Genomic DNA, 15,301 nt, shown 5'->3' with positions numbered 1-15,301 from the left:
AATAGCCTGGAAATGGCTAACTAGTTAAAAAGAATACTATGTAAATATTCTAATCATATATCCTCACCTGAGAAATAAGGCACCTTTTTTCAAAAGAAGTTGGACAACTTTATCATGACCATTTTTTGCAGCCAGGTGGAGAGGAGTCATTCCATGAAGGTCACCTTCATTCAAAAGCCTTGTATCACTCATGTCTCGCAGGAGCCTCTGACAGGTATTGATACGCCCATAACTTGAAAAAATTAGGTTTCATATGTTCAAAGTAAATATCAAACAGAAAGATGACAGGCTCATATGTCACATCAACTGACCCTTACCTGGCTGCAAAATGTAGGGGTGATTGTTTATCTTTGCTTTTGGAATGAATGGACACATTAAAGCCAAGTAGGTTGTTTACAGAGACAGGGACCCCCTGTCTACAAGCGTAATGTAGAGGAGTACACCCATCGTTGTCTTCATCCATTACCAGCTCTTTAATGTGTTGCATCTATGGGAAAAAATTAATATCCTAAACATAACTCTGCTATCATGCTAATTACAGTGTTTTTCAAACTATTCTATAGCATAGTACTTTCCAACAAGGGTCAATATGTATCCTTTGAGGACCAAAAATATTAATAACCTGAAGGGTGATAGAGTAAGATAAATGTGGATGACGGTGCATGCTGTCTCCCTCCAGTGCTCACTACTGTGATGTACAAAGGCCCTGGAAATCCTCAGAGCGAGAACTCAACAGTTTCAACCTAACATTTTCCAAACATATCAGACCACAGACCATCCTCCACACCCTTCCCTTGCCTCTCTCTCACCCCCAAATAACAATTTGAGAACTTAATATTAAAGTGCTCTTTTAGGAGAAAGGGATGAAATATTAAAATGAGGTTTACTTTATCTTTTGCATGAATGTTAAATTTAAAACCAATCAATAACAAACATTTTCATTTAGAATATTCAAATACATTTTTATTCTTCATTAAAGATATTGGCAATACTGAAAAATATAATGTACTTCAGATACATCTAATAGTCACTCAATAAATATTAGTCAGTAAATATAAATGTGGAGATAATGTTTTCACCATGCCATCAAGTCAAGTATGATGAGCAATTTTTCTGAATTGATGATAGAGTACTGCTAACCCACACATGAACTTGGCCTTTTTATGATACCCAATTCATAATGGTCAAAAAATGAAGGAAAGCTGACTCAATATAGATAGGTGGGAACCCTCTGTAACTTGAAAAATTCAGTCCCAGTGTAATTTATTATCATCATAATAATCACCACTATGTTGTAAATAAATATTAAATACAGAATTTTTATTTTAAAGTAATTTTAAAATTCCAGAATCAGCCTTCATAATAATAAAAATCATAATAAGCAAAATCAGTTTACTCTCTGCCAAACACAACTATTTCTGGGAATCCATACATAAAATATATATTACCTGCATAAACTCAGGTTGCAAATTGCTTAATCCATAAGGTTGCTGTACAGTCAAATGCAAAAAATTACGTCCAAGATGATCTTTTATGTCTACTTGGGCACCTGAAAAAGCACAATATAAATATAACTTCTGTTCATTTATTTAAATCATGGTCTATGGTGTTTAAATTGAACAAAAAAATTTTTTTATTTAAATCTCTTCCAACCTTGAACTTAAACTAAATATAGTTAAAAATGGGTTTACCTGACTGTGCGTACTGTGTGTAAAGGGGGGAGAGAATATATGATTTATTACATTAATTAATATATGAGGTCTTAACCTTTGAAAGCATAAACTACAAAGATGGAGAGATTAAAGATCAAGAAAGACCAGGGGACGATACCTGTTCTTTGTTATCATCACATCAGGTTAGTATTTAAAATGGGGACAGTTACAGTACTTCAATTGCATAAAACTTAACCATTGAGAGAATGTAGATAAAATGTTCAGCAAAATGCCTGGGACATGATAATTGCTGTATAACTATTATCTATGAGTGTTCTGAAATAATCTTTTTAAGTACTGGTCCCTGACTGCACTGGATATTATTCTAGACATGGGAAATATTCTATTTATCTTTGTATTCAAGCATCTGGCCCGATGCCTGGCCCACAGTAAACATTTAACCAAAGTGTGTGGCAGTTCTAAAGGTTTGGCGGGGTCCCTCGTTGTACCTTTCGAGAGGAGCAGATTTACAATATTCCAAGATGCAGAAGCCGTGGCTAGTAACAGGGGAGAGCGTCCTTCGGAATCAGTGCTATTAATATCTGCTCCCTAAAATAAGACAAGTCATTCAACAAAAAGCTTATGCACAGACAAGTCAGCTTACATTACAACCTGTAAGTAATACTCATTCATCAGGTTAGAGTGCCCACAATATGGCCAGCACCCAAGCATGTACCTGACTACAAAACTGTTTGAAATTTCCCTATAATTCATATGGTGTAACATCAGAAATCCAGGCATTCTTTTATCGTTTCAGCAACAAAAATTACCCTCACATGTTAATCTATTAACTGATGTCTGTGTTAGATCTATGTTACTACCTATACCGCAAAAATAAAATCCTTTGACCTTTAGCAATAGTTGAGTTCTCACTTTAAGATTTTTAAATGTCCTCAACAAAAACATCTTCCGCATTTAGTGCATACTTGGTTTAAAAACACTCACAAGAAAGTGTTCACTTTTTAAAAAGTCTCCTTCATCTGAAATAGATGTAACTATCACCATATCTAGAGTTGCTATTGACAACAAATACATGTTAAATACTACAAAGGAAACTATATTCGTTGCTGATATGGTAGGACTTAAATAAATACATCATATATTCATTGGTTAAAATTTAACCCACAGTTAATTCCCCAGTTTTCCATTACCTGAAAGGCAGCACTGAGGCAGCTGGGGTGGAAGCTTACAGCGAGTGGTGAAGTGGCCAGTGCTGCCCCCCTCCCCGCAACCCCCCAAAGCCTCCCAACCTGAAGAAGGGTCAGCGAAGTGGCCAAGCCTGGCACTCAGGAGCTTCTCTTGCCATGTAGCCACCCACTCCCCACACCAAACACACTGACACTGGCATCAGAACACACTTGGGTTCTTCTAACTTCATGGTAGTGACATCTGGCTGTTATGTATTCATGCATAATACACTCTAACTGCACATGTGTCAATCATCTTTTTGTAAACTTTTTTGCTGATAAGAAATTAACATTTGGTTTATTTTTTAAAATTCATACTATGTACTTATATGATTTTCAACTGTAAATAGTAATACAAACATCAACTGAGTACTTACCACTGAAATTAAGTACTCTGCTAGTTCATGGTGATCAAATAATGAGGCCCTGCAAAAGGAGAATTATAAGCTTATCACACTACTAGTGATACAAAATAAAGCTACTATATCCAGAAAGTTATTGTAAATGATAATTTTATACATGGTAAAATGCTAGAAAGTTGAAGAAACTTTCAAAATCTATAATTCTGATTAGGATAATATTTTCAACGTAATAGTAATAGAGGCACATCAAATACATCACAAGATTTTCTTCCTCATCTTTTCATAAACCTGTGTTCTCCATGTAAAATCATGAAGGTGTTCTGGAGTGAGTGGTAATATCTGTCCTAAGAGCTTAAAGTAAAAGAACTGGTTGTTACCACTGTTGACCCTGGAGAATAACAAGAGTTCATGCACCTAAAATTCATCTGCAGGATTCAAAATGCCCCCTCTTCGGCAAAAGTTAACAAGGCAGGGTTAGTGTCCTGAGGTTTTATGAAGCCAAAATAATTACGGTGAGAACTGAAATCATTTTGGTATTGTAAGGATAATATTAATAAGGCAAATAAAAATTTCCAATCTATATCAAAGCACCAGAACAAATGTTAATGACTTAAAACTTTGTTTCCTATGGCAAAGCTTATTTCCTTGTCCCTGTTCAAGATTGCCTTAGCAATACTTAGCCCGTTGTATATAAATATCAGAATCTGCTTGCTAATTTTAACCCAAAATTTACAAGAGTTTGTATTATATCTAAATTATATTAAATGCATTTAGTAATTTTTATAAATAATGACGTCAAAGCCCCATTTTGTTTATTCCTCTATCTCCCCGGTCCACAGCATTGCTATTCAAAGTGTGGGCTGCAGACCAGCAATATTGGGTGCACCTGGAGTCCATTAGAAATGAAAATTCTCACTAGATCTGGATGCTGAGGCTTGAAGAGGTCAAACGACTTGCCAAAAGTTACATAGCCAGGTGGGCTAGAACCCCCTGCCCCTGACTCCAAAGCTCTCTGTTTCAGCCAGAGCAATGCGCTGTCTGTGCACCATAGAATAAAATGCTAAAAAAATTTAAGAATCTTTCAAAATCTATAATTGGTTCTGATTAGGGCATTTTCTGTTTTAATCTATTTATTTTGACATAACTGATTATTCCTTCCTTTAAATTTCTGAAAGTATTAAATAACATTATCTTCAGATTACCAGATAATTTCTATTTCCTTGGAAGTAGTCTTTTGTTGCCTTTTACAAGTTTCCTTTTATGCTGGGGAATTTTAGTTAACAAACTCATCCTAAGTGAGAGTTCCTTGGAGTTCCTTTCTATCCAGACCGACCCCACTGTGCCTGGTGGTTTTGCTAACGTACATTCACCCCCTGGCCAGTGTAGAACCAAATCTTACATTGGTAGGTAAGGTTTCTATTTCCCTGAGAGGTATTGTAGATTTACAATATGTATAGCTCAGCTCTCTTCTGCCATTCCGGGCTTCCAGCATATTCACACTTGTGTGTGTGTGTGTGTGAAAGAGAGAGAGAGAGAGAGAGAGAGAGAGAGAGAGAGAGAGAGAGAGAGGCAGAGAGAGACACAGAGACAGACAAGGCTCATCTCAACCACCGCTTGCACTCACTAGGAAGCATTAAGTCCTTGTCTTCTTGAAGGAATTGAACTCTCAGCCTACACAGCCTGTTCCCTGTCCTAGCATCTAGTAAACCTATAGCTTTAGATGCGTTTCTCTGATGTGTATTTCTGTTTAAACTCTACAGAAATATTTGCCTTGTTTGCAGCTTGGCTATCATTTCCTAAGATGATGTTTTGAAAACTTTATCATTTTGGGTGTGGGAGAAAAGGGGAACAGGGAGGAAAAATGGAACACCTATATGTACCTGCTCCATTACTTTCACTAAAAATGAGGATAAGACATTGGTGGAACCAGAATAGACTATAAAGTATGTGCAAAGCCACAGATGTTGACCTTCTGAGCATATAGAAAATTATATGAATTTATATCCACTAGATTAAGAATTGATTCAGAATATGCCACTGGTGATTTTTATTCTTCCAAAATCTATTTACGGTTCTACTTTGATTCCAGAGGAGTGTGTAGTTTCCAGTTGAAGCCCAGGATTTTTTTTTTTTTAATATGGAACGCTTCACGAATTTGCATGTCATCTTTGTGCAGGGGCCATGCTAATCTTCTCTGTATCGTTCCAATTTTAGTATATGTCCTGCAGAAGCGAGCACAAAGCCGAGGATTTTTGAACTATGTACTCGCTGATGTGTGAGTGCTTACTTCTCCCTGCAGGGTATAACTTCGCACCTGAAGACTGAGAGTCTGTACACAGAATGTGAGTAGGAAACTTGCCTGTGCAGCAGCGTCTCCTGGTTTCCATCCACTGCGTTGACAATATCGCTGCTACCAGAGTAGGAGTTTATCATCAATTTTACAATCTCAGTGGCCCCCTGGGTGGCAGCAAAATGAAGGGCTGTGCACTTCCCGTTCTGTAAGGAGTTGTGACATCAGAATCAATGTCTAAGTCCCAGTTGAAGGATATAACCTAAATTCAGCCGGGAGGTTGTTAATTTTTTCTTCCCAGGTCAACAAAATCATGGAATATGGAATTTAAGAGGATGAGTAGTAATCAGTTTCATCTATTGAAAAGTATAGTATAAAAATCATAGCTATCAATTTTGCTTCCTTGCAACCTGACAACTTGGACAATACTTCTATCAACAGTATCATTATCATTACTGGATCTATATTTGTGTTTGCAGTTGTTTTGGGTAGCTCTCAAAATTCATTACATAGGTTGAAATTGGGAGATTCTCTTGTGCTGCTTCTACACAAACAGCAGGAAATACCTGTAACAATCTAGTCAACTGTCCAAGAGCTAGGAAGCATTTTGGAAAATAACGTATGACAGTTCTAAAAGAAGAGTCTCATGTAGAATATGAACAGTTACCTCCATCAGCTCTACTTGGGCACCGTTGTCTAGGCACATTTTAATCATGCCCAAGTCACCACTCTGAACGGCCATGTGGAGAGGGCTGGCTTTCCCGTTATTCACAAAGTTAATATGGAACTGTCTGTCATATCCATTTTCTTCGCCTTTAGAAGAAAATAAAATTCAAGATAAATCCTATATAATAAAAGGGTAATATGCAAATCAACCGAACAGTCGAATGACCAGTTGCTATGACGCACATTGGCCACCAGGGGGCAGACACTCGATGCAGGAGCTGCCCCCTGGTGGTCAGTGCACTCCCACAGTGGGAGCGCTGCTCAGCCAGAAGCTGGGCTCATGGCTGGCGAGTTCAGCGGCGATGGCAGGAGCCTCTCCTGCCTCCACAGCAGCGCTAAGGATGTCCAACCCTGAGGGCTCCTGGACTGCAAGAAGGCAGGGGCTGGGTTGAGGCCCCCCCCCCAAGTGCACTAATCTCATGCACTGGGCCTCTAGTATTATAAATAAACTAGTGGCCTGGTGCACGGATTCGTGCACATTGAAAGGAAATTAATTAGAAGAAATATTTTAATATCGCTATTCGCCCTTTCTCTATAATAGAAGTGTCAACCAAATTCATGATTGACAATGACAGATCAAAATACACATGTGTGATTGGCACCAGCAGAACAGTGCATGTCATATGTATAGGCCAGTCAGCCAGTCAGCTGGACAGATGGTCAGTCACTTAGCCTTTTATATATGTAGATTAGAGGCCCAGTGCACGAGATTCATGCACTTGGGGGGATCCCTCAGCCCGGCCTGCGCCATCTCAAAGTCCAGGACCCCTTGAGGGGATGTCAGCCTGCTGGCTTAGGCCCGATTCCCCCGCTAAGCCGGCAGTCAGACATCCCTCTTGCATTCTGCGACCCCTAGCTCCTTACTGCCCACCTGCAGAGGAGGCAGGAGAGGCTCCTGCCACTGCCACTGCGCTCACCAGCCATGAGCCTGGCTTCTGGCTGAGCAGCACTCCCCCTGTGGGAGTGCACTGACTACCAGGGAGCAGCTCCTGCATTGAGCATCTGCCCCCTGGTGGTCAGTGCGTGCCATAGTGACCGGTCATTCCGCCATTTGGTCAATTTGCATATTAGGCTTTTATTATATAGGATAAAAGCAATTTTTAAAAAGACATTAAGTACTTAAAAGCCCATGTGTAGATTCTATTAAATATTTTTCAAGTTATTAGCATCCACCAATATAGGCTTCTTTGTAATAGTATAATAATGTAGGAAAGCCTCTACTCACCAAACTTTAAAATTATTTCCATGCATTTTTTGGCTCCTGAAAAGGCAGCCTGGTGAATAGGAAAACATCCCCATTTGTTTGATTTACATGGTTTAGCTCCATGTCTTAACTGGAGGAAAAGAAAGAATAACAGCAAAAAAGTCAAATGACACCACTTAGACCCCACGTGGCAAGGATGAACAAGGAGTTACATCACTTTCCAAAACTATTTCATTATTCTGTAACTATGTAAAACTATACAGAAGAGCTTCAAATGATATGAAATCTAGATAGGAAGGTAACTTTGGAACTAGGCTAAGATTCTGAAATAGAGACACTACATTTTCCAAAGATGAGGTGACAATGTAGACACAAACCATCAATCTCGATAGCCCAGAAAACTAAAGTGAACACATTTTTCAATTGGATTATTGAGATATTTTTAAACATTAACATGACTCTTCCTACACCCTTCTCAATTCCTTATACAAATAGAGTGATGTATTTTCCAGATTCTTCCCCTTTGTTATTTATGTAAAATTAAATAATTAGACCAGCATTCTTGTTAACTATAAAAATCAGGTATTTTCACTAATGGAAATTCTTCCCTAAAAAATATATTAGAAGTAGTGAATCATATATTACCTTGACATTAGAGTTAATAATTTTCAGTGGTAATTTTCTATAGATCATTGGACTTTGGTTGCATTGTAAGTACCTTTTATTTTCATAAAAGAAAAGATTTTGAAAAAGCAGTAAAGTGTGACAAAGCAAATATTTATCTGTAATCTCATCTTCTAGGGACAGCATTGGGTTATATTTTAGAGACAGTATACTTTTTTGTCTTATTTGCAAAGGTAATTTTTATGTATATACTTTGTAGTCATACTGTTCAGAAAAGATTTGCTTACTAATATTATTTAAAAATTAAATTATATTTTGGGGCACACAAAACTTTATACAATGAGTCCTATTAATTGAACTTCGATTTTTTTCAGTTTTCTCCATCTGATATGCACTGAGTGGCCAGATTATTATGACCACCTGACATTTGTAGGCAAATTAGCTATAATTTCGCACTGAAGTTGCTAGAGGGCCAGATCATTACAAACGTCTGAATAGCACAACATACCTAAGTATCATTGCTGATCAGGTTCATCCTGTCATGTTGATGGTGTATCCCAATGGAGATGGCTTCTTCCAATAAGACAATGTGCCATGCCACGGTGCTGGTATTGTGCAGGAGTGGTTTCAAGAACATGAGGGAGACTTTACCTTGCTTAGGTGGCCCCCACAATCACCAGATCTCAATCCAATTGAGCATTTGTGGGACGAAGTTAAAAGAGCCATCAGGCAGCTGGTTCCACAACCATCAAATCTCACAGAACTGGACAGTGCTATTCATCAGGCATGGTGTCAGATGCCTCGCATCACCTTTCAACATCTGGTAGAGTCAGTGCCAAGAAGAATCACCGCAGTATTGAAGGCAAAAGGTGGCCCAATGAAGTATTGATGAGGTCGGTCATAATAATCTGGCCACTCAGTGTATATAACACTGATGTTAACATCAGTGATAGCTTTAATTATCTCTGGGATGTATTCCCAGAATTGAAAAGGGCGAGTCAAAAAGTATTCACACCCACAGTGAATGTAATTCCCCAACTCATGAAAATTTCTCTAGCTCTGTATATCAACAAAGTTTTTTTCATCTTTGATTATTAGAGAAATTAATTAAACTTTATGTGACCCTTGCCAGTTTCCCATGGAGTGTTGCTTTTTTCCTTATGGATTTGTGAAAATACTTTATAGGTTAATATATGTCCATTTAAAATTAAACATATAGATATAATCATATGCTTTGTCTGCTCAGGGCAATTGATGTGTTATAATCCAGCACTGAACTATCCATACATGCTCTGCCTAAGGCCAACATGTATTTCCTGTTACTCTTAAATACTCTGATGAATTCATTGCTAGTACTTTTAAGATTTTACATCTACATTTACTTTTATGGTACAATTCATAAAAGCCTTATCTGGGATTGGCCTACTAGAGGACTTTTCTCTTGCAGCAAGACTATGATAAAACTAAAATGTATTTCAAATTAAGTTGTTTAAAAAGAATTTATTAAAACAAGCTGTTTCCTAAATACCTTGATTCTTTTTAAAAAGCACACAACCTCCTACCAGAGTCTCCTGTTAATAGAATGTGTGCTGACGTGTCAGCAAATGAATTAAGCCTACTAAATTATTGCCCAAAGCAAATGAAACAGATTTTAATTCATAAGAACATATAGAGAAATTACTGATGGATGAAGGAAAAAGAGACCACAAGCTTCACTTGATGGACTTAGGCACTTCCCTAGCAAATGGTAGAGCAAATGGTAACAGCTCACTCCAGAGCTTATATTGTAATGCACTTTTTAAAAATGGTTTATTGGTCCCTACAGGTCTTTACTTTTTTAGTTAATGTTGAAATATTAATTATTTTCAGCTATTAATCCATTAAAAGGGGATTTATAAATTTTTTTTAGAATTATGCATACTGATCTTTTGTCATTTAAGAATTACTATCAGATCCAGGTAAAATCCTTTCTTATTTCTAATTTTATGTATTTATTTGTGCTTTATCTTCTCCTGTTTAAGGTAGACTTGTCAATCTCTCTCTATTTGATTATCTTTTTCAAATAAATGACTCTTGATTTATCAAATAATTTCAAAATCATTATTGTGTTCAAATATACTATTTAGTCCAATTTTCCTTTTGGTTTTTTTGAGGCTCTTTTCTAAAGCCTTGGTTTGAGTGTTATGTAATTTATTTTTTATTGTCTTTTTGTCCTAATCATGACAGCTTAAAAGAATATGAATTTTTCTCCAAGACATACAGTAAATATGTTACAGCATATTTACGGAATTAAATATTAGAAAGATATTTTTAAATTATTTTTTAAATAACGATTAAGGAATCTTGGAAAGAAAGCTCTTTGCTGGAATTGTAGCGCCACACTGGAAGGGGCACTGGCGGAAGCAAGAGTCTGTCAGATGGGGCCCAGTTTCCATGGGCCCCAGAGGGAAGGCGGCTCCCTTCAGGGCTGTGGCCGAGGGTTAGCCGTTGCTGTCACACAGGGCTCCCTTTGTGAGAACCCACGGCAGCAATTTTTCTCTTCTTGGTAACATGAAGGGCTATGTCTCTCTTGGCTTTTATTTCATGGGCCCAACAATAAGTCTGCAATGACTATATTTACCTTTCCTTTGACTGTTCAGAAGTTCAGAATCAACAGTAGGAGCCACTTTAATTAACACACAGGCTATTATACTTTGTGTTTCATATTCTAGCCTGATCACCAGCTTCCTCTTAATTTTTCCTGTCTCTACTTTCCTTCACTTTGATCTTCTCACGTTTCCTTTAATGCTTTCCTGTTAGTCTTTGGAATCCATTTGAGATTTAAGGTGGGTGTTCATACATAAAAACCCACAGAACTATTTTTATGACATATTTTCTGTACTTCATATTTTGCCTAAAAAGAGAAACTGGGAGCTGTTGTAAATAACAATAATTCATATTGTACTAATGAAAAGGGAAAGATAACAGAAAAAATAAGGTTAAAATACAAACCAAAATCTGCAGAGCCTCACTGTTATCTCTGGAGCATGCGATGATCACAGCCGTGTTTCCATTTTCTCCTTCCAAATTAATATTCGTACCACTGTGCTCGATCAAGACCTGTGTAAGAGAGGGAACAACTGTCAAGATTTAGCCTGCAGTTTCCAAGCAGGGTATTAGCGTATAAACTCTGATGCCTGGGACCATGTCCTTATTCAGTTTTTCATCCCTTTCCCACACAATCAGGCACAAAACCTTGCACATAGTGGGTGCTATATATATTTTTTTAAAAAATTTTTTAAAATATATTTTTATTGATTTCAGAGAGGAAGGGAGAGAGATAGAAACATCAATGATGAGAGAGAATCATTGATTGGCTGTCTCCTTCACGCCCTCTACTCGGGATTGAACCCGCAACCCAGGTATGTGCCCTTGACCGGAATCAAACCCAGGACCCTTCAGTCTGCAGGCTGTCGCTCTATCCACGAGACAAACCATGTAGGGCTTAAATTTAATTTTTCCATCAACCTATATCCCCTCTTTGCCCTCTTCCACCTCCACCCATCCCTCCCTGGCCCCGCAGTCACCATACTGTGGTCCATGTCTGAGTTCTCTCTTTTTTTCCTTTTTTGCTCAATTCCTTCACCCTCCCAACCCCACCCCCACCCAGAGCTGTCTGCCTATTCTCTATCTATGAGTCTGTCTCTATTTTTGCTTCCTATTCAGTTTGTTCATTAGCTACATAGATTTCTCAATCAGATGAATAGTGGCAATCTCTACATCATATCCATTGAAGCAATTGTGAAACTGGACATACAGTAAGAATTGTGGTTACTCGTTAACACAGTTCACTTCATATTTCTCACTTGTATTAAGTGAACTATGTTAACTAAAGTCTTCAAGAAAGGAAACGTATGGATTGGAATGTATGGATTGGGGAGGAGGAAAAGAAAGATGCAGAAGGGATGGCAGGAGAGGGAAGGAGAAGAAATGTGTGTGTTTTTTCCTCTAGTCATGTTTCTTTTACAGAGATTGCAAGTCTTTTGGGAAATGTCAGTTAAAACTCCATTGTCTTCAATAGAGAAAAGAAAGTTTCATATAACGCTTGTATAGCTTAACTCAATTAATTCAGAGTTGGCCTGGAATAGAAACTTTCTCTATGATGTAAGAAATTAGCATTCCTGACAAAATGGTTAAGCAGTTTTTCTAATGGAGACCTGAAGACCTGTTACCCCCTCACCTGGTTGGCTTCCAGCTGATCATAACCAGTCTTTATATTATATTAAACCTAACAATACTTATCTCACATAAATGGGTCTCCCAAGAGAGAAGTCTGGGATTGGCCTACTAGAGGACGTTTCTCTTGTGGCGAGACTGTAAAACTATAATGTACTTCAAATTAAATTGTTCAAAAAGGATTTATTAAAACAAGCTGTTTCCTAAATACCTTGACTCTTTTTTAAAAGCACACACAGCCCCCTGTTAGTAGAATGTGTGCTGCCAAATGAATTAAGCTTACTAAATTGTTCCCCAAAGCAAATGAAACAGATCTTAGTTCATAAAAACATATAAATTACTGATGGATGAAGGAAAATGAGAACACAAGCTACATTTAGGTATTTTCCTAGTAAATGGTAAAGTCACATGCAAAGCTACCCAAGTCTCTAAGAGGAGATTTCCCCCTCTACCGTCTTAGACCCATTGGTCATTGACCTGCGGCATGTATTAGGGTGTTCTTGTATTGCCATAAGCACAATCTTTCATAAAGCTGGGTCTAATTATATGTGCAGGGGCCCAGGGAGAGCAACTAAACTGTGCACCCGCTTCAGATTCACTCATGTCCAGGCACGTCTGGAGGTTCTCAGGTGAGGCCTCCAGGTGTCCGTCCCTTTGATGAGAAAACAAGAAGCCTCATGGGAGGGTCAAGCCACTGGATACTTTGAAGTTAAGCCCTAAGGACGAAGGCCTGTAAGCAACTGAGAAACAAGGCCCCCAGGCACACTATGTACTGGGCCAGTGTGCCCAGGAAAGCACTATGCATGCCAACAGAGTCTGCATGAACTAGACTGCATGACCGTGGGTAACAATTTTTCAGTTAACAACCATATGGGCCATGGTGGCAGGTTTGGGGAAAGGCTGGCAGACCAGACAGTGGAAGAGCATTCTAAACTGGCCAGAACCGGTGTGGCCCAGGCCTGCCCCTGGGGGTAACGGGGAGAAAAAGGGTGAAGACCATTTGCCAACACGAGACACTTTAAAATTCCTCCTCCTTCTTTTATTCTCTTCATCTTGGGTGAAACACAGGGGTTTGAAGGTAGTATTTAGAGGAAATTATGGCTGGCAAGGGCAAGTAAAGGAGAGTTGATGTCTTTCTCTTATAACCCCACTTCTCTTCTTGTCCTGGTGTATCCCAGGAAAATTTGTTATAGCCGCCATTCTAATTTATAAATCACTTGTGGGCTTATTTCTAAACTTTCTTTTCCATTTCTGTGTGATACCCACTTTCTGTATTTGTTGGCCAGAAGAGTTCTGATTTCTATTTGTCAATAGCCTTTCAACCGTTACTGCCTTTGAATTCCCAATTCACACTTTGAGCCCAGACTAATTAAGTCAATGGGCATTTGTTTCTGATGAGAGCCTTCAGAGGAAGCCCAGGAGTTCCTTGGGGAAACACTAAGAGACAACTCTGGGGGTGGCAGGTGGGGTTCCTACAGTCACTAGCAGCTCAATTCAGATGGTTCATGAATGATGCAGACATTTAAAGAACAAACAGGCCACTGGCAGAGGCCTTTCCAATAACTTCCTCCAGGGGCCGCCCTGACTCCCCTTCTTAGGTGCAGATACCTAAACTCTCCCCTTTTTTTCTTCAGCCAGAACCCCGATTTACTCATTCATCCATCCATCCATGCATTCAAGAGTCATCCTTATCAGCAGTGCCAGTGCTGAGGACTATTAAGATGAGTCACACACAGCCCCTCCTTCGAGAATAACCAGCCAGAGGCGGGGAGAAAGCCATAAACCTGTGATTACAATACCCTGCGCTAGGAATCAGGACAGACAACGCGGAAGTGGAAAGGGGGCTCCCCTCATGCCCTCTCTGCCTGGAGTACAGGGATCCGGGACTCAGGGGGCCGAGAGGACAGTGTTAGGGCTAAAGGGAGCATAGAGCTCATAGACACCCATGTTTTCTGTCTTAACTGAGTTGTGTTTGGTGATTTATAGACAAAGTAAGTTGTGGGGTGGTGTGATGGGCCAAATGTTTTTGTTCCTCAAAACTGAAATCCTATTTCCTAATGTGATAGTTTAGGAGGTGGGGCCTTTGGTAGCTGATTAAGTCCTGGGAGCAGAGCTCTCATGAAGGGGATTCGTGTCCCTGTAAAGAGACCCAGAAGCTCCCTTGCCTCCTCCAACATGTGAGGACACAGCAAGACAACAGCCATCTGTGAACCAGGAAGGGATCCTCACAGGATATAGAATCAGCCTGACCCTGGCTCTTGGGACTTGCAGCCTCAGGAACTGTAAGAGATGACTGTTTGCTGTGTAAGCCACCCAGCCCATGGTACTGTGTCACAGCAGCTCAGCACTGACCAAGTTGACTTAGCACAACAGCCAAGTCACTTGAAATATTGTTTCTACAGGAAAACGTATTATAAGTTCCAAATTGCCTACCTTAAAAACAAAGTTCTGAAATACGTTCCACTTGTAAATTGCATTCCTCTTTAAGTAAGCATGTGAGTTTCCCAGCATATCTGTGAGACTCAGATGTGTTTGAAAGCCAGGGCCCAAACCTTATCCTTTACGCACTTACCAGGGTTTCCTCTATTTGACCTAACTTACTCTCAAAAAAGAGAGAAAGCCTTGAAAAATATTAATTTCCCTATAGTATCGAATGTCTTCTGCTAAGATGATCACATGCCATCCACTTGAACCAAATTAGTAAATGATCATTATGTTTTCTGTCTTCACTGAAGCACTTGTCACCTTCTGCCTTCGTATCATTAAATCCGTCAGGAAAAAGCGGTAAAGAATCAACTTGCCAACATGAAGATCAGAACAGAATTCCTAATTCTTGCTTTCACCAGATATCTGACATTAGGCAAGTGATTTAATTCTCCTTGAATCATTCTCCCCAGCTATGAAATGGGAGTAAGTATTACTTCATAGTTTGTTAAAATGAGGATTTAAAGAACTGAAACACATAAAGTCCTTAGAAAAAT

At 39.0% G+C, this 15,301-nt stretch overlaps 1 protein-coding gene and 1 non-coding gene across 2 annotated transcripts in view; both read right to left on the bottom strand.

Moving 5' to 3' along the window:
* Positions 1–15,301, bottom strand: part of TRPA1 (transient receptor potential cation channel subfamily A member 1) — a 49,771-nt gene that overhangs the window by 22,502 nt on the left and 11,968 nt on the right. Inside the window, exons 5-13 of the mRNA XM_059672891.1 lie at positions 11,097–11,204; positions 7,503–7,611; positions 6,219–6,364; positions 5,621–5,757; positions 3,277–3,325; positions 2,162–2,261; positions 1,449–1,549; positions 318–487; positions 68–232 (exon numbers count right to left, since the gene is read on the bottom strand). Coding sequence (XP_059528874.1) covers positions 68–232; positions 318–487; positions 1,449–1,549; positions 2,162–2,261; positions 3,277–3,325; positions 5,621–5,757; positions 6,219–6,364; positions 7,503–7,611; positions 11,097–11,204 — 1,085 coding nt within the window. The remainder of the gene's footprint in view (positions 1–67; positions 233–317; positions 488–1,448; positions 1,550–2,161; positions 2,262–3,276; positions 3,326–5,620; positions 5,758–6,218; positions 6,365–7,502; positions 7,612–11,096; positions 11,205–15,301) is intronic.
* On the bottom strand, positions 5,393–5,499 carry LOC132220225 (U6 spliceosomal RNA). Its single transcript, XR_009449727.1, has one exon. It is a non-coding gene; the product is annotated as a U6 spliceosomal RNA (small nuclear RNA).

This window comes from Myotis daubentonii, chromosome 17, assembly GCF_963259705.1.
Source record: "Myotis daubentonii chromosome 17, mMyoDau2.1, whole genome shotgun sequence".
In the NCBI taxonomy this organism is placed as follows: Eukaryota; Metazoa; Chordata; class Mammalia; order Chiroptera; family Vespertilionidae; genus Myotis; species Myotis daubentonii.
This window is presented reverse-complemented; position numbering and strand designations above follow the sequence as displayed.